The 21,165-nt window shown below is 49.3% G+C and overlaps 1 protein-coding gene across 2 annotated transcripts; it reads left to right on the top strand.

Moving 5' to 3' along the window:
• The first annotated feature begins 954 nt into the window (after nt 1-954).
• TMEM269 (transmembrane protein 269) lies at nt 955-20,420 on the top strand. 2 transcript variants are annotated; one of them, XM_058679908.1, is made up of 7 exons: nt 955-982; nt 2,106-2,233; nt 5,291-5,429; nt 7,849-7,946; nt 8,423-8,566; nt 9,082-9,282; nt 20,138-20,420. In XM_058679908.1, the coding sequence occupies exons 2-7, from the start codon at nt 2,188-2,190 to the stop codon at nt 20,257-20,259; spliced, it is 750 nt and encodes a 249-aa protein (XP_058535891.1). In that variant the 5' UTR covers nt 955-982; nt 2,106-2,187; the 3' UTR covers nt 20,260-20,420. The 2 variants fall into 2 exon arrangements, with proteins under 2 accessions (XP_058535891.1, XP_012784293.2); XM_012928839.2 differs by having other exon boundaries at nt 961-982; nt 2,106-2,217.
• Nucleotides 20,421-21,165: the final 745 nt, after the last annotated feature.

Consider the following 21,165-nt stretch of genomic DNA (forward strand, 5'->3'; position numbering starts at 1 on the left):
TGGCAGGTCCACAGCAGATCTCTCACGTTCACCGCCAGTCTTATGTCTACCGGCACCTGTCTCATGCTGCTGTGAAGCCCGAGACCCCAGTCCTCCTTGAGCCCACCTGTTCTTCCTGTATTGATCCACAAGTCTTCCCAGCTCCGCTTTGCAAACACAGCCCAGCTCTGACTGCTTCTCCCATGTCCACCCTCTGCCCCCAGCCAGCAGCGCTTCTAACTTGGGCTGGTGTGGGACGACTTCACTTGCCTCCCTGCCCCTTCAGTCTACCTACATTGAGACTATCCATCTCATATTTTCAGACTGTAAATGAGAGACCGACATCTGTGCTCTAAAACCCCCCAAGAAATCTCGTTACACTTGGAATGAAATCCACACTTCTTGCCAAGGTTCGGTGGGATGGCCTTCTTGCAGCACTCCCCAGGGTCCTACTAGGCCAACCTTGTTATTCCCACACATCAAGCAGCTTGTTTGTGACTCAGGTTAGGCTGCCCCATCTGCTCAAAGCATCATTCCCAAGAAATAGAAATAAAAACACGCTCTCCAGGTTTGGGTCCAAAGTCCTCAAGCAGGTGTCATTCATCCAACACATCTTCCAGGGCCCAGCAGAAAGAACAGCCTAGGCACACAAACCGCGGCCTCGTGGCGCTGAGGCTGACTCCCCCCTCCCCTCCAGGCCCAGTCTCCCCTGGTCCACTTCCATGCCAGTCCTGCTGTTCCGCCACTTGGGCTGTGCACCCACGTCCTGCTGCCTGCGAAGCCTCCCAGGCCGGGGGAAGTGACCCAGCCCCGCAGCTCCACCGGAAGGTGAGACCCTCCTCTTTCCCCGTCAAAGGCCCGCAGCCCCTCCCCTGCTCCCGGGGATTGTGAGCTAAGAGTCGGGGCTGAGAGGTTTGGTCCGGAGCTGCGCCTCCTCGCCCTGGGCGGCCTTTCCACCACACAGACAGCAGACTCGACCCATCTAGCGATGTCTTCGCCCCAGGTGAGCAGCAGCGGCGTCCGAGGTGGGGCAGGGAGCAGAGGTGCGCAATCCAGTGGCCTGGCGCTAGGTAGCACCGTCAGAGGCTGCACCTCGCGGGGGAACCGGCGGTCACACCCGCCTCTGGAGTCAGGGCCGATACCCACTCCCCATTGCGATACCCACTCCCCCTTGCGCTGGCCTCTCTCCTCCCGCCAGCAGCCTGTCTTGCGTTCTTTTCTCTAGTTTGCTCTCAACCTGTGTCTGACAGGAACACCAAACACGCTCTGCTACAGGCTTTGGTTCAAGGTCGTGCAAACACGCCTGCCACCTGCCACTGCCCCACCCACCCACCTCCAGTCGCACCTACCTGCATATTGTGTTGCTATACCCACCACAACGCCTCCCTCCACCCATACACGCTATCCACTCTCGGCCACTCTGCTGAAAGTCACCACCTTGGTGGGACCTTCCTTTGTCCCCCACCGCAGACAGTCTCTTTGTCGCTGTACACCCGCAGCAGCTGGGAGGTCTCCTGTCCTACATAACCCTGACACCTTCACCCAGCTTCCTCCACTACCAGACACTGAGCCTGTAGAGGCTGCAGCCTGGGTCTTGTTCCCACAAAACACCAAGGCCAGACATAGAGCAGGCACCAGAGGAAAACTTCAGAGAGTAAGTGAATGATCACGGCAGTTGAATAGCCGATGGTTGGGAGTTCACTTAAGAAGGCTTAAAGAGATTTATTTATTTGAAGAGCAGAGAGGAGAGAGAGAAACAGAGACACACAGAACACAGATCTTCCCAAAGGGAGCAACATCTGGTCTCCCGTGTGGGTGCAGATCAAGCACTTGGGGGAGGGGGAGGGCATCTTCCACTGTCTTCCCCGGCGACATTAGCGTGGAGCCAGGTTGGAAGTGGAGCAGCTGGCACTCCCCAGTGGCGCTCTGATATGGGATGTCAGTATCACCAGTGGCGGCTTAACCCACTGTGCCACAGTGCCAGCCCCCAAGAAGGCTCCTGGGAGACCACAGTGAACTAGCCAAAGGTGGGGTGCCCAGAGATTGGTGCCGTGAGAGGGCCCAGGAAAGTGGCAGGGGGACCCAGGGTCATTGTGTAGTGAACACTGAATGACGTCTGTTGTCAGGCTGCATGTTGGTCTCAGGGGACCCCAGTCTGCACTCAAGTTGCATCCCCTGAAGCGAAAGAGGAGGAAGACAAGATAGGCGATGTCAGCGCCAAGTGCCAAGTGTCACACGGTGAGCACAAGGGGAGGTGGGCACAGAGGGGCGACAGGCTGTGGGTGGGGGCAGGGAGGCTTTGGGAGGGTTCTGGGGGACAGAGGGAGAGGGTTGGGTAGGGCCACTGTATCAGCAATCGATTAGACTTTGCCTCATGGGCTTCAGGAAGCCAGCGAGTGCCACGATGTGCTCCTGTGGGCCAGGCTTGGCCAAACCCTTGGGTTGCCCCTCCTCTGGTGAGCCTCCTCTCAGCCCCTCGCTGCTCCCACAGGGCAGGAGCAGGTCTCGCTCTCCCCAGTCTTCCAAGTGCCAGGCCACCATCTTCGCCCATGTACGGAAGCTTGCTTTAATGGAACGCTCGCTTCTGATCTCCCTGCTGTCCATCCTACATCCTTTTCCCCTCTGCCAACAGTGCTTCTCTGGGAAAGAAGAGCCCCAGCTCAATCCCCAGCTCCTGGCACAAGTCACCAAACTGTCCTGAACCCTCCACTTCCCTGGCTGTTTGCTGAGGTGCCACCATGAGCAGCAGGGTCTGCCAGTGTCCACAGGCGTGTGTGAGTCCCTGGACAGGCAGGGACCAGAGTCCTCCCAGTGCCCGGCTCGGGCTGGGCATGCTGCCAGCATGTTGTGCATTCCCATTGATCCACACACGTGACAGAGAAAGAACACTTTGGCTTGCTCTCCTCTTCTAGCATGACCTTGAGCTAGGTTCTTCCCCTTCCTTGGTCTTTCTTTGCCTTAACCTGGACAGTGGGGACAACACCACTTGGCTAATTGCACTCGTGGGGCCAGTGGAAATCCGGAACATGGAAGCACCTCATGAGTGAAAGAAGACAGTGGAAGGGATGGCATAGCAAACAATGGAATGTTCATCATAAATCACACACACGCAGATGTCAGAAAGACTGACCGCTCTGATAGGATCAAGGCTGGGCCAGGCAGGTAACAGCTGCTGAGGTCAGCCCATGGGTTCATGCAGAAGCGGTAGGCAGCCAGGTCTTTGCCTCCTTCCTGCCTCCACCCTGGACTTCCCTGGAGGTCCTGCAGAAGGAGGCCTTGGAATGACAGCTTTGGCCATGCAGCTACGGACTCCACTGGTGACTGAGGCCAGCCTTTGGGGCTAGCAAACCATGCAGCGCAACCCTGAGGATCTCCTCCAGTCCAAAGCCTGAGGGTGGCCTCTCTTGGCCTCTGATGTCTTGGTGGTGGGGTCCATGGGAGAAGAACGTGACTTGATTAACTCTGCCCACACAAGAAGGGCACCAGGCCGTGCAAAGGGACTAAGCGTAAGGCTCCACCTGTCTGAAGTTGGTGAGGACTTTGTGAGCAGATGGGCCTGGGAAGAACTCCTTGTGTGTTTTGTTGCAGTATACACTCCCTGCTGGTGGTTGGTGTGGCTTACCTCAACCAGCCAGCTTCTCTGTTCCAGTGAAGGCCTGCGACTCTTTCTCCCTCTGTTTCATGCAGTAATTTCCGGGGATGGAATTCCCATGTTTGGTCTCAAAGACCAGACAGGCTGTGGAGATGGGTGGGGTTGACCAGTTCTTTTTTTTTTTTTTTTTTTAAGATTTATTGGAAAGTTGGATATACAGAGAGGAGGAGAGACAGAGAGGGGGATCTTCTGTCTGCTGATTCACTCCCCAAGTGGCTGCAATGGCCAGAGCTGAGCCGATCCAAAGCCAGGAGCCAGAAGTCAGGGGCCTCTTCCTGGTGTCCTGTGTGGGTGCAGGGTCCCAAGGCTTTGGGCCGTCCTCAACTGCTTCCCCAGGCCACAAGCAGGGAGCTGAATGGGAAATGGAGTCACCGGGATATGAACCAACACCCATATAGTATCCCTGTGCATGCAAGGTGAGGACTTTAGCTGCTAGGTTGCCAAGCTGAGTGTTGACTGGTTCTTGGCACTGGGGAAGACTGGGTGGCTCAAGGCAGTCTGGGCACCACGTGCTGTAGCACCTGGCAGGCTTGGGCACCTCAGCCCCCTCCCTGTGCCTTGCAGGCTCCTCTTGCTGACACCTGTGGCCCTAGCAGATTTAGACCAAACAGGTGGGCTTTGTCTCTACCAACTTAGTGTGTGATTTTGGAGTTGTTTTGTCGTTCACAAACGTGACCCTCAGCATCAGACATGAAGGAGGGGCTGAGGGCCATGATGGTGCATTTTCCACCGTTCACCTCTTCTCCTGTTGGAAGTAGTTTGCTGCTCTGGTTGGGGCTGTCATAGCAGGTGCTTGGGGCGCCCTGGCTGTAGCCCTGGGCTTCTGCAGCCGGAAGCATGACCTACAAGACAAAGGGGTCTCCTGACTCCATGGCTCTCTCAAGCCAACCCAAAGTGTATGATGAAGGCCCATCTTTTCTTCTCCCTATCTTAAAGGTTTCTTTATTTATCTGAATGAACATCACAGAAAGAGATAGAGGGAGAGACACACTAAGAGATATCTTCTATGCACTGGCTCAATCTCCAAATGGTTGTAATGGCTGGAACTGGGTGGGTCTGAAAGCCAGGAGCCAGTAGCTTTGTCTGAGTCTTCCATGTAAGTGGGCAAGAACAGCCTGAGCACTTGGGCTGCTTTCCCAGGCACAAGCAGGAGTGGGATGGGAAGCAGAGCAGCAGGAACATGAACCAGTTGCCCATATGGGCTGCTTGGCACCACAGACAGCAGCTTTGTTCACTAGGCCATCTTTCCAATAGACAGGGCTTGTGCCCTGTGCCATGGGAGATGCCAGGAGGGTTGACATACGTAATGGGAGTATCTGTGCTGTGAGGCAAGAGGCCGTGGAAGAGAGGCAGTAGAAACTGAGGTGGTGTCCGCTCTCCTGCAGTGCTATGGAACTCTCCCAAGCTGCTGCCCTCGTCTGCTCCTTTCCACACCTCTGTTTTGTCCCCTTCATCTGCTCCTGTTTCCCTTAGTCCAACCAGAGCAACCGAGCAAAGGAAGGGTGCAGCCCTGGGGTGAGGTCCAGGGAAGCAGGAGGACCAGGTTCCTGGGAATCTTTTCTTTTTTTCTTTCTTTCTTTTTTTTTTTTTTGTGGGGGGGGGGGGCAGGGGAAGGTGATGGACCTTGGGAACTCCTTGCCCTTCTTTCCTGGGTGCCAGGTCAGTGCAACTCTTTCTCCCTGGGCAATGAACAGAGCCACTCCCAGCTTAGTGCACTTTCCTGGAAGGATATTACCAGTGCTTTGTCTCTGGCCAACATGGTGCTGGGGCTCTTCTCCATCTTCTGCAGCTTCAGCAGGTAGGTCTGGGGCCCAGTATGCTCTTGGCCATGAGCTGCAGCCAATGGCAGGGGTTGGAGGTGGGGGGAGGGGAAGGAAGGGGCACTGAGACCCAGGAGACAACACTGCAGTGTGTTCATGGGAGGAGAAAGTGGTGTCAGTTCTTTCTGCCCTCACCTTCCCATCTCAGAATTCCCTGGCTTGCTTTGGTTCCTGTGTTAGGTTTTGAGGGGCCCTGGTGTAAGAAGGCCTTGAGAGTCCAGATAACCTTGGGTGAACGCAGCCAGCTTAGGGGAGCAGGGAAAGACAGGGATTAATTGAGGGGTAGGTTTAGGAGTCAGGAGTCAAAATCCCAGTCTTACTGTTTCCACCAGCCTGAGATGTGACCTCACTTAGGTCACACCCCTGGTCTCAGTCTTTGCTTCTGCAAAATGGGGAACTTGTACTATATTTTTCTTTTGTTCTTGCTAGTTATGGCTGTCTAGAATAACATTTATGAGAAGTGAACAATTCTGTTCTAGAATGTTCTGATTCAGTGGTATTCACTACATTGCAGAATATTTGAAACTGGCACTACTCTAGAAAGTCTGAGGCATGTTTGTGTGCCCCTGAAAGTTGCAGGTAAATTATATGTATACACACACATATGTATATTTAAAAGATTTATTTATTTCTTTGAAAGGCAGAGTCACAGAGAACACACAAACACACACACAGAGCTTCCATCCACTGGTTCACCTCTTAAAAGGCTGCAGTGGCTGGAGCTGGCTGGTCTGAAGTCAAGCGTCAGGAGCTTCATCCAGGTCTCCCACAGGAGTGCAGGGGCCCAAGACCTTGAGCCATCTTTAGCGCTTTTTCCAGGCATCAGCAGGGAGCTGGATTGCAAGTGGGCATGGGTCCTGTAAATTACTTCTGTGAGTGGTGTCACATTTCAATGCCTATGAAAAATCAGGTCGTTGAAGATGAATGCTTTGCAATATGCACAGCCTTCTTATTTTTAAAAAATAAACGTCCTTTTTAAAAATTGCAGATTTTTTTTTTTAAAGATCTATTTATTTTAATCTGGAAGGCTGATTTACTGAGAGGAGAGACGCACAGAGAGATCTTACAAATGCTAGCGCTCTCCCCAGATGACCACAATGACTGGAGCTGAGCTAATCTGAAACTGGGAACCAGGAGTGCAGGGTGCAGGGTGCCAAAGCTTTAGGCCGTCCTCAACTGCTTTCCCAGGCCACAGGCAGGGAGCTGGATGGGAAGTGGAGCTGCTGGGAGACCAACTGGCACCCACATGGGATCCTGGTATGTGTAAGGCGAGGATTTAGCTGCTGAGCCATTGCGCTAGGCCCAAAAACCCAAGAAATTCTAAAACTAATCACCTAATCTCTCCACTTAGGGAATTAGGAAAAAAAGAAGAGCAAAATAAACTCAAATAAGAAGAAAATAATAATAAAAGCCTGGTCAGCAATCAAATTAATTGAAAATAAGAAGCAGAAAATCAACGTAACCAAAAAACAAATTCTTTGAAAAGGTTGATCATATTGATACAGCTCTAGTCACGCTAACCAAGGAAAAAACCCAAGAGGTTATGGTGCAACTGGTTAAGCTCTGCCTGCAGTGCTGGCATCCTTTATGGGCCCCAGTTTGAGTCCTGGCTGCTTCCTGCTAGTGTGCCTGGGAGAGCAGTGAAAGATGGCCCAAGTGCTAGTGGCCCTACCTCCATGTGGGAGGCTTGGACAAAGTACCTGCTCCTGCTTTCTGCCTGGACCAGCCCTGGCTATTGTGGCTATTTAGGAAGTTAATAAACTGATGAAAGATCTCTGTGTCTCCCTCTCTCTAACTCTGACTTTCAAATAAATAAATGAATAAACAAATGTTTAACAAAATGAAAAAAAGAAGACACAAGGGAAAATATCAGAAATAAAAGTAGGGCCATCTCCTTTGATCCTATCAACAATAAAGTGATAATGAACAAATACTACAAGACAACAACTGGCCTGCAAATTGGATGGTCTTGATGACAGTCCTTAAATGACGGGAGCTACTTAAATTGATGCAGGAGGAAATAGGTCGTCTGAACAAACACGTTCACATCCACCCAAGAGATCAACTCCTTGGTTTTTCAGACCCAGAGAGGGAACTTTGACTTATCTGAGAACACGTAGGGAGACAGTGACAGAGGCTGGGATGGAAAGTAGGACCCCTGGACCACCAAATGAGGTGGAGGGGTCCTTAGTGATAACTGAGGGGCTCAGGGCACCCCTTCAAGACAGGTTTAGGAGCATGGGAGGAGTGTGGCCATGAATGTGTATAAAGCAGGTGTGTCAGGTGTAGATCAGAGAGGACATGGTGTGGGAGGTGTTCAGACACACGACAGGTGTGGGGGGCAGGGGACTATGTGGGGACCGTGAAGGAGCCACCCTGCGGGGGCCTGTGCTTAAGGAAATCCCAGTGTGCCTCCTGGATGCTCCTGATCAGCTTCCTGTTAGACACGCTCATCGGGACGATGACCAGACACCTCCATATCTGCTCCAAGCTGGGTGAGTGCAGGCCTCAGGCCTCTCATTCCTCCCCCCGGGAGGGTACTCATCTCAGGTCACCACCCCCATCCTCCAACACCCCACTGGCCTGCCCTGGCATGCCCTGGCCTCTGTGGCTGACTCACTGACCTGGGATCAGTCCCTGAGTTACCTTGACTTTCAGTGTCCCTCCTTGCCCAGCCTCTCCCAACCAGAACAATGCAGGTGCTGGAGTGAGGGCAAAAGGGAAGAGTGAAGAGATAAGAAATTATCAAAGCAAAGCCTCTGTTGGCACATGCGCTGTTGCTTGAAAAGGGTGTGGGTCTCACCACTTACTGACTTGTGTCTTGTTCAAGTCCAGTGCTTGCATGCTAAGGTAGAGCTGGGAGGAGACCTGAATCCTGAAGCTACAGATGGTCCTGGGGAGCAGTGGTCACTCTCTGGGATCTGAGGTGTCAGGCATGGACATTCCTCTAAGCTGGGCCTTCTGGGAACAGGAGCGGAACTGAATGATTTTGCTATCTTCACCACCTTCGGCTTGGCTTCAGCTTTGCTCCTGGGAGTGGATGGGCCTCTGAACGGCTTCCTGGCCATCATCTATGTGTTAGCCACTTCGTTCCGCCTGTGTTTTTGTCCAACTGGTGAGTGAACTTGGGTGGCCTCAGGACTGAGGTTAGGAGACCACAGAGCGGGGGGAGCTTTCAGGTGCCAGGAGTCCTGGGGGGCCAGCGCAGGGGGAGGGAGGGAGGCAGCTGTCAGTGTCTGCTTGTCAGAATTCTCACTTTCTTCACCCACTGGAGGCTGTGGGTTGCATTGGCAGAGTCCTGGCTTGGGTGGGGGAGTCACTGCTTGGCACAGCTGTGTCTCTTTCCCTCTGTGTGCCACCTGGATGGAGCAAGGTGTGGAGCAAGTGCACCTGGGATTAGACTAGGACACTTGAAGGACCCCATCAACAGCAGAGACAAGCTCAGCTCCTCGCTGGCTGCCTGCTCTCTCCGGGTTACCCAGAACAGAACCACACAGCGTGTCTGTACAGCCTGCCACTATGCCCTGGCTTGAAAGAGCCTTTGGAGCCTGAGGAGGAGCCGGGGCTGGCCTCAGCTGCGTGCCTGTCACACATGGAGTTGCGGCTCAGTCCTGTGCTTTTCTTCCCTAGGAGGCACACCTGTCTCCAAGGGGCTGCCCTGCCCCTATGCTTCCTGTGTCCTGGCCTCCACCTCCCTGCTGACCAAAGGCAACACCTTCATTCTCTGCTGCATGGCCTCCCTCCTCATCCTGTTCATGATTGACCAGAGCTACTACCCCCATGATGAGATCCTGGAGTCTGAGAGCTGGAAGAAAGCAGTGTTTTTGGGAGGTGTGTATGGGGAAAGGCTGCTCTCCTGGGTTACCCTTGCCTGACTGCTGCTTGTGGCCAGCCACGGCTCACTAAGGCCTTCCAGGCCACCCTTGCTGCTGTATTTTCTCCATGGAGCTGCTCAGCAGGTGATGTCCTGCCCTGCCCTGCCACCATGGAGGACCAGCTTTCTATCATGCTGTAACTTCTAGTGCCTAGAACTGCACTGATTACCCAGCAGGTGCTCAGTGAAGAATTGTGGGATGCTCACGAGTTCAGAGAAATTTAGGTAGCACCCACAGTGTGTCCAGTACTGGAGGTCAGGCTGATAGACAGATACCAACCCAGGAATGGTTAGAAATCCCTTAAAATGTTCTGTGTTAATGTGTGGTGGGAGCACAAGGTGTCCTGAAAGGGTGTTTGTTGGGGGGACCCTAACTGGGGGTTAGGGAGAGAAAGGATCCTTCAGGAGACCTGCAAGATGTGTGGCTTGGTGAGTGGGAGGAGGCGGTTCAGGCACAGAAAACTGGTGTTGTGAGGGCCCCGAGGCTGGAAGATGCCAGTGTGTTGGAGCCGAGTGACTGGAACTTGCAGAAACAGAGCCAATGACACTGAGGCCAGGGAAGAGGGCATGCTGCGGGGGATTGGGGTCTGACCTCCAAAGCAAGTGAGACATCTTGAAAGGAACTGATGTGGTATAATTGCGTGACTGGGTCCACAGTCCTTGCTGGACACTGGGCTGTGGCATGGAGGACAGGTTGTAGGGACAGAGAGTGGAAGTGGGTGAAGTCAGATTTGAGTGAGAGGTGATACTGGGAGTGGGACTTGAGAGAAGAGGGGCATATGGAATTGACCTTGAGGCAGGAGGATAGTGCCATGGGTCCCAGCGGCCAAGTGCTGAGTTCCAGCTTCACACAGGCCCTAGAAGACGCCTCCCTAAACTTGGCAATGATTTCAGGGTTTTCTTCAAGGAATGTCCATTTTCCTGTGCATGCAAATAAGACAAGCATCTGTGGCTAGTCAGGTTTCCCCCTCACTCCCTTTGTATGTGTCCAGTCTGGTTTGTAGGGTCCTTGGTTCCATCCTGACATTCCCCAGATTTATTTTATTTGGAAGGCAGAATGATATGGAAAGGGAGACACAAAGACAGAGAGAGGCCTTCTATCCACTGGCTTGTTCCCCAGAGGGCATCAAAAGACATGCTTGGGCTAGGCTGAAGCCAGGAGCCACGACTAGCAACCTGGTCTCTCACGTGGATGACAGGGACCCGAGTACTCGAATCATTTTCTGTTGCTTTCCCAGGGTGGATTAGCAGAAAGCTGGATAGAAAGTGGAGCAGCCGGGACTAGAACTGGTGTGCCCATGGGAACCTGGCATTCTAAGTGATGGCCTAACAGCAGCTCCAGGTTTGACCTTTGTAATGCTAGCATCAACCACTGCAGGCAGGTTCCAAGCGATGGTTCTTCCAGTGCCGTTAATGGCAGAGGCAGAATGGCAGTGTGAAAAATCTGGGCTTGCAGCTAGACACACTTAAGGGCTTAAGTCCTAACTGCAGCTCATAGTAACTGTATGAACTTGGGCTAATATCTCAATCAGTTTCTTTTGTCTATAAACTGAACAATCCCTAACCTTGTAGGGTTATTGGAACTTAAATGAGACAATGGACATGACTCCTCTGGCACAGATATATACTGTAATGGTCGTTTCTAGCCCCTGGTGTTTCATTTACTTGTTCTCCTGTATCATAGTAAGAGTATTGCCCACGACGATCTTTGATGCTGTGGACACTCCTAATCCCCTCTTCTCCAAATGAACTCCGCACGTGGCCTTGGTCTCCCATGCATGAAGTAATTGACAGCATCAACTTTGACACCAGTCCCACTGGGTAGCTTCCAAAACATCTGCTGTTGACACTCCTTCTCCGTGGAGTGAGACACTCACCTGTTTAGACAGGGGTCCCCTTCCTCCAAGAGTTGCACAGAGCTGAGCCCTCCTGTCAGGTACTTCCCAGGTTTTTTTTTTTTAAGCTTTATTTATTTTTATTGCAAAGTCAAATATACAGAGATATACAGAGAGGAGGAGAGACAAAGAGGAAGATCTTCTGTCCATTGTTTCACTCCCCAAGCAGCCACAATGGCTGGAATTGAGCTTCTTCCAGGTTTTCACGCGTGTGCAGGTTCCCAAGACTTTGAGCCATCCTCAACTGTTTTCGTAGGCTACAAGCAGGGAGCTGGATGGGAAGTGGGGTCTCTGGGATTAGAACCAACGCCCATGTGGGATCCTGGCACGTTCAAGGTGAGGACTTCAATCACTAGGCTGTCATGCCAGGCCCACTTCCCTGGGTTTTTATTATTATTATTTTTTTATTCATTAATTACATTGTATTATGTGACACAGTTTCATAGGTACTGGGATTCTCCCCACCCCTCCCCAAACCCTCCCACCATGGTGGATTCCTCCACCTTGTTGCATAACCATACTTCAAGTTCAGTTGAGATTCCCTCATCGCAAGCATATACCAAACATAGAGTCCAGCATCTTATTGTCCAGTCAAGTTCAATGGCTTCTTAGGTATACCCTCTCTGGTTTGAAGACAGAGCCAGCAGAGTATCATCCCGATCAATTAAAAGCTCCAACATACCATCAGCAAAAATTTACATCATTATGGAATTAATTGACATAGTAATGAGTAGCCAATATGTTAAAAATAAATGCTAGTTCTTAACCACCTTCTGTGACCACCTCATTGACATTTCAATTTTAGTTTATACACAACATATAACATACATAACATAACATGTTATACATAACATCACATCATCTTTTTTTTTTAAAAGATTTATTTTATTCTATTACAAAGCCAGATATACAGAGAGGAGGAGAGACAGAGAGGAAGATCTTCCATCCAATGATTCACTCCCCAAGTGAGCCGCAACGGCTGGTTCTGTGCCGATCTGAAGCCGGGAACCAGGAACCTCTTCCGGGTCTCCCATGCGGGTGCAGGGTCCCAATGCATTGGGCCGTCCTCGACTGCTCTCCTAGGCCACAAGCAGGGAGCTGGATGGGAAGTGGAGCTGCTGGGATTAGAACCGACGCCCATATGGGATCCCGGGGCTTTCAAGGCGAGGACTTTAGCTGCTAGGCCACGCCGCCGGGCCCAACATCATATCATCTTAAATTAAGGCAAACATGTGGTATTTAACCTTTTGGGATTGGCTCATTTCCCTTAGCATTATGGTTTCCAGTTGGGCCCATTTGGCCACAAAGAACTGCATTTTGGTTTTTTTTAATAGCTGAGTAGTATTCCATGGAGTAGATGAACCATAGCTTTCTTATCCAATCCTCTGCTGATGGGCATTTTGACTGCGTCCATGTTTTTGCAATTACTGATTGTGCTGCTATGAACATAGGAGTGCATGTTGGTTTCTCATAAAACAAGTGTTCTGGATATATTCCTAGGAGTGCTATTGCTGGATCATACGGTATGTTGAATTTGAGTTGTTTGAATGTTCTCCATACTGATTTCCATAGAGGCTGTACCAGCCTGCAGCCCCACCAGCAGTGGAGTAGGGTTCCCTTTTCCCCGCGACCTTGCCAGCAAGTGCTGTTGGTGCTTTTATTCATGTGGGCCAGTCTTACTGGTGTCAGGTGGTACCTCATTGATGTTTTAATTTGGATTTCCCTTATTGCCAGGGAACTTGAGCATTTTTTCATATGCTTATTTGCCATTTGGGTTTGTTCCTTTGTGAAGTGTCTGCCCATTTCCTGTGCCCATTTCTTGAGTGGCTTGTTTGTTTTGACATTTTGGTTGTTTTGTAGTTCTTTGTATATTCTGGAGATTAGCCCTCTATCACCTACGTAGTGTGGGTTGCTTTTTTACTTTGTTGATTATTTCCCTTGCTGTACAGAAGCTTCTTAGTTTGATGAGGTCCCATTTGTTTATTCTGGTCTTGATTGCTATTGCCTTTGGTGTCCTTTTTAGGAAGTTGGGACCTACCCCTAGATCTTGCAGAGTATTTCCAACATTTTCTTCCAAAGGTTTGAAGGTTTCTGGATGTAGGTTTAGATCTGTTATCCATTTAGATTTGATCTTAGTGTATGGTGAGAGATGTGGGTCTATCTTTTGGTTTCTGCAGGCTATCAACCAGTTGTCCCAACAGCATTTATTAAACAGACCTTCCCATTTGCCTGGATTGTTGTTTGTCTTTTTGTCAAAGATTATTTGGCTGTATCTGTGTGGGTTCCCTTCTGGTGTTTCTATTCTGCTCCATTGATCTTCCTCTCTATCTTTGTGCCAGTACCAGGCTGTTTTGATAACCACTGCCCTATAGTATGTCTAGAGGTCCGGAACTGTGATTCCCCCTGCTAACTTCCTGTTCTTCAGGATGGTTCTAGCTATTTGTGTTTTTTTTGTGTTTCCAGATGAACTTTTGAATCATTGTTTCCAGTTCCATGAAGAATATTTTGGGCAATTTGATTGGGATTGCGTTGAATGTATATATTGCTTTTGGCAGTATAGACATTTTAATGATATTGATTTTACCTATCCAGGAGCATGGGATGTTACTCCATCTTTTGAGGTCTTGTTCAATTTCTTTTTTAAGTAGTTTGTAGTTTTCTTCAAATAGGTCTCCTACATTTTTGGTTAGATTTATTCCCAGATACTTCATACTTTTCTCTGTTATTTTGAATGGTATCTTGCTGGTTAAATCTTTTTCCATCTTGGGGCTGTTTGCATACACTATGGCTGTTGATTTTTGTTCATTAATTTTGTACCCTGCCACTCTACCAAACTTTCGTATAAGTTCTAGAAGTCTCTGTATTGAGTCTCTTGGCTCTTCTACATAAAGAATCATGTCATCTACGTATAGTGAAAGCTTGACTTCTTCGTTTCCCATTTGGATTCCTCTGATTTCTTTTTCTTGTCTTATGGCCTCAGCGAGTACCTCTAGGACTATGTTGAATAGTAGTGGAGAAAGTGGACATCCCTGTCTTGTTCCAGATCTCAGTGGGAAGGGTTCCAGTTTTTCTCCATTCAGTATGATGCTGGCGTTGGGCTTTTCATATATTGCTTTGATTATGTTGTGGATTTTTCCATCTATGCCTACCTTGGTTAGGGTTTTTAGCAGGAAGTGGTGTTGGATTTTGTCGAAAGCTTTTGCTGCGTCTATTATACTATCATGTGATTCTTGTTTTCAGTTTTTGGATGTGGTGTATCACATTGATGGATTTCCAAATGTTGAACCATCCCTGCATTCCAGGGATGAATCCTACTTGATCTGGATGAATGATCTGTCTGATGTGTTTTTGAATTCTATTGGCTAGGGTTTTGTTGAGAATCTTAGCATCAATGTTCATCAAAGAGATAGGTCTGTAGTTTTCCTTCTCTGTTGGTTCTCTGTCTGGTTTTGGGATTAAGGTAATGTTGGCTTCATAGAATGAGTTTGGAAGGGTTGCTTCCTTTTCAGTTGTTTTGAAGAGTTTGTAGAGGATTGGGGTTAGCTCTGTTCAGAATGTTTTGTAGAATTCTGTAGTGAAGCCGTCTGGGCCTGGGCTTTTCTTTGTTGGGAGATCTTTAATCACTGATTCAATCTCTATTTCAGTTATGGGTTTGTTCAGGTCGTTTGTTGCCTCTGGGCTAAGTTTTGGCAGGTGGTAGAAGTCTAAGAACTTTTCCATTTCTTGGTGGTCTTCTGATTTGTTGGAGTACAGTGCTTTGTAGTAATTTCTAATTATGTTCTTAATGGTTGCGGTGTCTGTTGTTATGTTGCCTTTTTCATCTTTGATGCTGTTAATTCTTGCTTTCTCTTGTTTTTTCTTTGTCAGTTGGGCCAGTGGGGTGTCTATCTTGTTTATCTTCTCAAAAAACCAGCTTTTTGATTCATTGATTTTGTGTATGGTTTTTTTTATTTCTATCTGATTAATTTCCTCCCTTGTTTTGATGATTTGTTTCCTATTGTGTGTGGGGCTCTTCTGCTGTTGTTTTTCCAATTCCTGGAGGTGTGTGTTTAGTTCCTGTATTTGGCGCCTCTCTTGGGCCTTAACATGAGCTCTAATTGCGATGAGTTTTCCCCGTAGCACTGCTTTGGCAGTGTCCCACAAATTTTGGAATGTTGTGTCAGAGTTTTCATTGGTTTCCATAAATTTTTTGATCTCATCTTTAATTTCTTCTCTGATCCATTGTTTGTTTAACAGCATATTGTTCAGCCTCCAAGAGTTTCTGTATTTCCTGGGGCATTTTGAATTGCTGATTTCCAATTTCATTCCGTGGTGGTCTGAGAGGGTACATGGTATGATTCCTATCTTTTTGAAGTTATTTAGATTTGCTTTGTGTCCTATCATGTGGTCGATCCTGGAGAAGGTGCCATGCACCACTGAAAAAAATGTATAATCTGTGGCCTTAGGGTAAAAAATTCTATAAATGTCTACCAAGTCCAGTTGTTCTATTGTTTGTATGAGCTCTGTTGTTTCTTTGTTGAGTTTTTGTTTTGTTGATCTGTCTATTGTTGTTAGCGGAGTGTTAAGATCACCCACTGTCATTGTCCTGCAGCGATGGACTTGGTGCACGGAGCCGATAATAACACGCTTAGACTACTGACTGATGATCAATAGCCAAAATTTATTAGGGGCAACAGACTTTATATGCTGAGGGTCATACAGGATTAGGGTAGAGATACTTAGTTCATCAACAGAACCATCAACTGTTTCTATGCCTTAGTTTGGAAGTCCTTTTGCCTTGTATATTACTTCCCACTCAACTGTTCTTATACAAATGATATCTCATCAGGTATACAAAAGGTAGCCATACAGTTGTTCTCATGCAAAGGATATCCAATCAGTCACACACAAGACATCCATTCAGTTGTTTATCATACAAATATTGTCCCATCAACTGTAATCCTGTGCTCGCTGACTACGGTCGCTGACCTATGGTCACAATGTCCTCTTACACCCCCAATTATTGTGTGCATATCTATGTCTCCCCTTAAGTCTGTAAGTAACTGATTCACGTAGCTAGCTGCGTTGGGATTCGGTGCATATATATGTTCACGATGGTAATTACTTCCTGATGGATCAATCCCTTCACCACTATATAATGACCTTCCCTGTCCTTTTTGATGCTTGTAAGATTGAAGTCTATATCATCTGAAATTAAGACAGCTACCCCTGCTTTTTTTTCTCGTCCATTGGCGTGATATATCTTTTTCCACCCCTTCACTTTCAGCTTCTTGGAGTCTTTTCTGGTTAGATGTGTCTCTTGTAGGCAACAGATACTTGGGTCCTGTTTGATGATCCATTCCGTTAATCTATGCCTTTTGATTGGTGAGTTTAGGCCATTTGTGTTAAGAGTTAAAATTGAGAGGTTGCGATTTTGCCCTGCCATACGTATGTGTTTTTGTGGGTGTTGATATCTGTGTAATTGCCCCTCCTTGTGTGGACTTTAGTGGGGAGACCTTCCTGTTTGCCATCTTTGCTTATGATTCGTCTCCTTTTTTTCTGGATTTAGTGCATTTCTAAGGAGATTTTGTAGAGCTGGTTTTGTGCAGGTATATTCTTCTAGTTTCTCTTTGCTATGGAAGTATCTGATTTCATTCTCAAATACGAATGAGATCTTTGCTGGGTACATTATTCTTGGTTGACAGTTGTTCAGATTCAGGATTTGGAAGATCTTTGTCCATTCTCCTCTTGCTTGTAAGGTCTCTTCAGAGAAATCAGCAGTGATTCTGATTGGTTTTCCCCGGTATGTGATCTTTTCTCTGCTTCATACTTGTCTTAGGATTCTTTCTTTGTCTTCGTTGGAGTGGAACTTGAGCACCATATGTCTGGGTGAAGATCGCTTTGGGTCATATCTGCTGGGAGTCCTCTGACCGTCCTGGATTTGGGCAGGGTTCATGTTCCAAGTGTTTTGGAAGTTTTCCTGTATAATTTCGTCAAGTACCATTTGCATTCCTGACTCTCTTTCTGCTCCTTCAGGAAGGCCAATAATCCTAATCGATTTCCTGAGGTTGTCTTTCATTTCTTGTATGGTCTTATTGGCTTTGTTCAGACTTGTCTCCAGCTGTTTAATGAGCTGGGTATGTTCATTTTGCATGTCTTCCGTTTCAGAGATCCTCTCTTCTGCTGTATTTATTCTGTTGGTTAGGCTCTCAATTTTGTGCTCTAAGTCAAGGATTTTACTTTTCATTTGTTGTATTTCTGAGGCTATGTGGTTCTTGAATTCCTTGAAGTCCTCCCAATTCTTCTCATTGTCTCTGACATATTTTAACATTATTTTTTTGAATTCCTTCTCTGGTAGATCTTCCATGTCTTCATCTCGCATCTCCGAAATAGACATTGGCTTTTGATCCTTTGTTGGTGGGGTGCTGGCTCTCTCATCTGGATCATTACCTTTTCTGGTATTTCTTCCCATTGTGTTAGTGTTTCTTTTTGAGAGACCCAGGCACCAGCGTGCTGAGGGGTCTCCAAGCACTATCCTGCAGAGAGCGGAGCCTGCAGGCGTGGAGTAGCAGGGTGCGGGAATTTTCAAGGCACTTCTGGTGTGTCTCCGGTACATTGGACTTCAGGGCACCACTTCCAAGGCCCAGCGGATTCAAAGCGCACTCTCAGCTCATCCCCTACACATATGCGACCACAGGGCGTGGGGGAATGAAGGCACCCTCTGTGTGTGCCCCCTGTGCATGGGATCACAGGGCACGGAGGATTCTAGGTGCTTTCTCGGTGTGTCCACAGTGCCAGGGACTGCAGGGCATGGAGGTTCCAGGCGCTCTCTGGGAATATCTCCTGCACGCGGGTCCGCAGTGCCCTCCTGGTATGTCTCCCAAGCACAGGACTGTAGGGCGTGGGGTGTTCCAGGTGCTCTCTGGAAGCTCCTCCTGCGCAGGTCCGCCCACTCCAGCAGCGTGGGACCGCCCACCCCAGCGCTCGCAAGGGACCGCCCAGCCCAGAGGTGCGCCTGGGTCCGCACAGCCCAGAGGCGTGCTCGGGTTCCTGTGGGTCAGTACCACCCAGCTGTGTGCTAGTCCACAAGGCACGGGGGAGCATTCAGTGCGCCTTCTGCCCTTCTCCTCAACGCACAGGACCGCTGTGCGTCACCTCCAAGACACAGTTTTGGCAGTTTCAAGGCACTTGCCCTGCGTCCCCAGATGCTGGAATCTCGGGGGGGGGGGGGGAAGGGTGGGGAGATGAGCACCAAGGATGTTCAGGCTCTGTGCATGCCCCTGGAGGGTTAACTCCGGGAGCCTTGACCCACTGCCACCTCTACCCAGTTCGCTCAAACCTCAGGTTCTTGCAGTTTGCCTCTGCCTCTGGCGAGGACCTACGTCGTGGGTGCGGCTCCTGGCGGGTGCAGTGGGTGCGGCTGGTGTGGCGGCTGCAGCGTCTGCGGTGGGTGCAATGGCTGTCAGCGGTTTCTGTGGCTCCTGCGTCTCCTGGCGGGTGCGTCTCCTGCGTCTCCTGCGGCTGCGGCTCCTGGCGGCTTCACTTAAACGTGACTCAGCAGGTCTGGAGCAGAATGCCGTCTTCCCTGACTTTTGTTTTATTTTGTTTTGTTTTTTTCCTGGTTGCTCTTCCGAATTGTGTGGATTTTTTTGGCTCTACACTGTCCAGGGAACTTCACGCTCCTCTCCCTGCAGCTCTATGCTGCTCCACTTACGCTTTTGTCGCGTTCTATCCCTCTCTGTTTGTGAGCTTCCTCACAACCATCCTCCTATGTCAGCCATCTTGCGAGTCTCCTTCCCTGGGGTTTTAAACATTACCCCCTGCCTCTGTAGGTTACCGACTTCTCCAATCCATATCCTCAATCAACTGCATACCCCTTGAGTGGTCCTCTGGTGGATCCTGTGTTCTGAGTCTCTTAGTGGTGGTTATTCCCTTGGAAATACTCCCCTGCCCTGATTGTGAGCTCTGAGATAGTGTCAATGTCAGACGTGAGGTGGCCAAGTGTACTTCCTGTTCTTTGGCCCCAAAGACAGGTGTGTGTCTCAGTTACAGGATTGTGAGATGTAAATTAAGCTGTTTATCTATAGTACCTAGAAAGGCCTAGTGTGGATATCCCAGACATGCCTTGTGCTTTTTGTTGGTGAATCTAAGAGTCAAATTGGGGGTGAAGGAGGAGTCTCCCAAACCTCCCCACCCCTGCTACTCCCTGGCATGGGTTTGGTGATTTACTGTGAGGACACACAGGGCTCTGTGTGTTGATTCCATGGATAAGGTCAAGTTCCAGTAAACTCTGCCGAGGGAAACAAAACTTAGGTAAAGTTCAGAGGAGGACAGTGTAAGGTTCAGGGTCCTCTCCCAGGAAGTCGCACAGGGGTGCACGAAGCTCCTCCAGGTCGGAACTGTGATCATATGTGTGAAGTGTGAATTTTGATCACATATGTGCATTGTAGTCACACCGCAGGGCAAGTGCCCAAGGTTTCCATCAGGAGCTAGTCATGTCAACACTCTGCCTTGCCAACTCTGGGCTCCCTGAAGGCAAGCAGGCACTCAGCAGAGAGCTCACGTGGTCCAGGCATGGTGAGCCACTTGGGGCAGGCACAGGTGTATGGGACTGTGGGCTGCACATTTCCAGGTGTCGGTGAAGGGCCGAGCTTATGAGCAGGCCATCTCAGGCTCCAGCTGGCTGTGTTAACAAGCCCATGGGAACCTTAAAACCATTAGAAGATTGCCGACTTCCTAATCAGGGATCTAGGCTGTTTCTTGTTGGCCAGGGCTGACTTTTTGATCTGTATTGAATCAAATGGAGCCTGAGAATGCACTACACTCAACTCAGATGATCTAGTTTCCTGGGATGGTGGGGATGGGGCTGCCCAGCAAGGGCACCCTCTCACAGCTTTAGAGGAATTTAGGTTCTCTCTTTTTTTTTTTTTTATTCCAGGTGTCATCCTGCTGTTTTTCTCCCCATTCTCACTCACTGCTTTTTACTGCCTCCTGTGGTCGCTCTCCTACATTTTCTTTCCAGATGCCCTGTGGGGCAAGGCCATTTGCTTCAGGCTATGACCCTAGTGAGCCCTGCAGTCCGCCAGCTCCACCAGCCCTGCTGGGCGCCCTGCCAGCACATCGATGGACCACCCTGCTTTAGCCTCACTAAAGCATTTCTTGTTGTCACATGCTGCACGCCTGATCTCTCAGCAGCCTTGAACAAGAACAGCCCACAGTGCCGTGGTGGACAGTGGCTTTGGCTTCCTTGCTTCCACTCAGTGTGACTGCCCTAAGGACCAAGGCCATACACATCACACAGATGAGGTGCCACCTCCTTCCCACCTAGATTGGGGCTGGATGTGAGTCTTGGCCCCAGTCCTGGCTGGGTGCACTTGTGTCCTGTGTTTATCCCTGGGCTAGCAGCTGGACCATCATTATTGCTCTGCCTCGTCCCTGCTGGATCACAGTTTTCCTGGGTGGGGAACAGGGCTTCCAATAGCACTTCCTGGTTTTCGAGCAGAGCCAGCTGCAGGACAGTCACATTGCCCGTTGTGGATGTGTGTGGGAATTTGTAACTTAACAATTTTGTATTTTTACAGTTTGAAGCATCTGCCTTTGGCTTCGTTTTGAGATCATGTACCTCTGTGGGACAAGGGCCTCTTTTATTTTTTTTTAAGATTTATTTATTTATATTGGAAAGGCAGATTTACAGAGAGGAGAGACTAAGATAAAGATCTTCCATCTGCTGGTTCACTCTCCAAGTAGCATCAAGGCTGGAGCTGAGCCAATCAAAAGCCATGAGCCAGGAGCTTCTTCTGGGTCTCCCGCACAGGTGCAGGGTCCCAAGGCTTTGGGCCATCTGCTACTGTTTCCCAGGCCATAAGCAGGGAGCTGGAAGTGGAGCAGCCAGGACACAAACTGGAGTCCATATAGGATCCTGGCATGTGCAAGGTGAGAATTCAGCCACTTAGCCCAAGATTTTAC

The sequence above is a fragment of the Ochotona princeps genome, chromosome 2 (genome assembly GCF_030435755.1).
Source record: "Ochotona princeps isolate mOchPri1 chromosome 2, mOchPri1.hap1, whole genome shotgun sequence".
Taxonomy (NCBI): domain Eukaryota; kingdom Metazoa; phylum Chordata; class Mammalia; order Lagomorpha; family Ochotonidae; genus Ochotona; species Ochotona princeps.

Bases quoted from the DNA above. Each gene is read 5' to 3' on its own strand.
- TMEM269 (XM_012928839.2), top strand. The intron at 2,218-5,290 runs GTGAGCACAAGG...CCTGGGTGCCAG, and splicing joins CAAGTGCCAAGTGTCACACG to GTCAGTGCAACTCTTTCTCC. The intron at 8,567-9,081 runs GTGAGTGAACTT...TTTCTTCCCTAG, and splicing joins CCTGTGTTTTTGTCCAACTG to GAGGCACACCTGTCTCCAAG.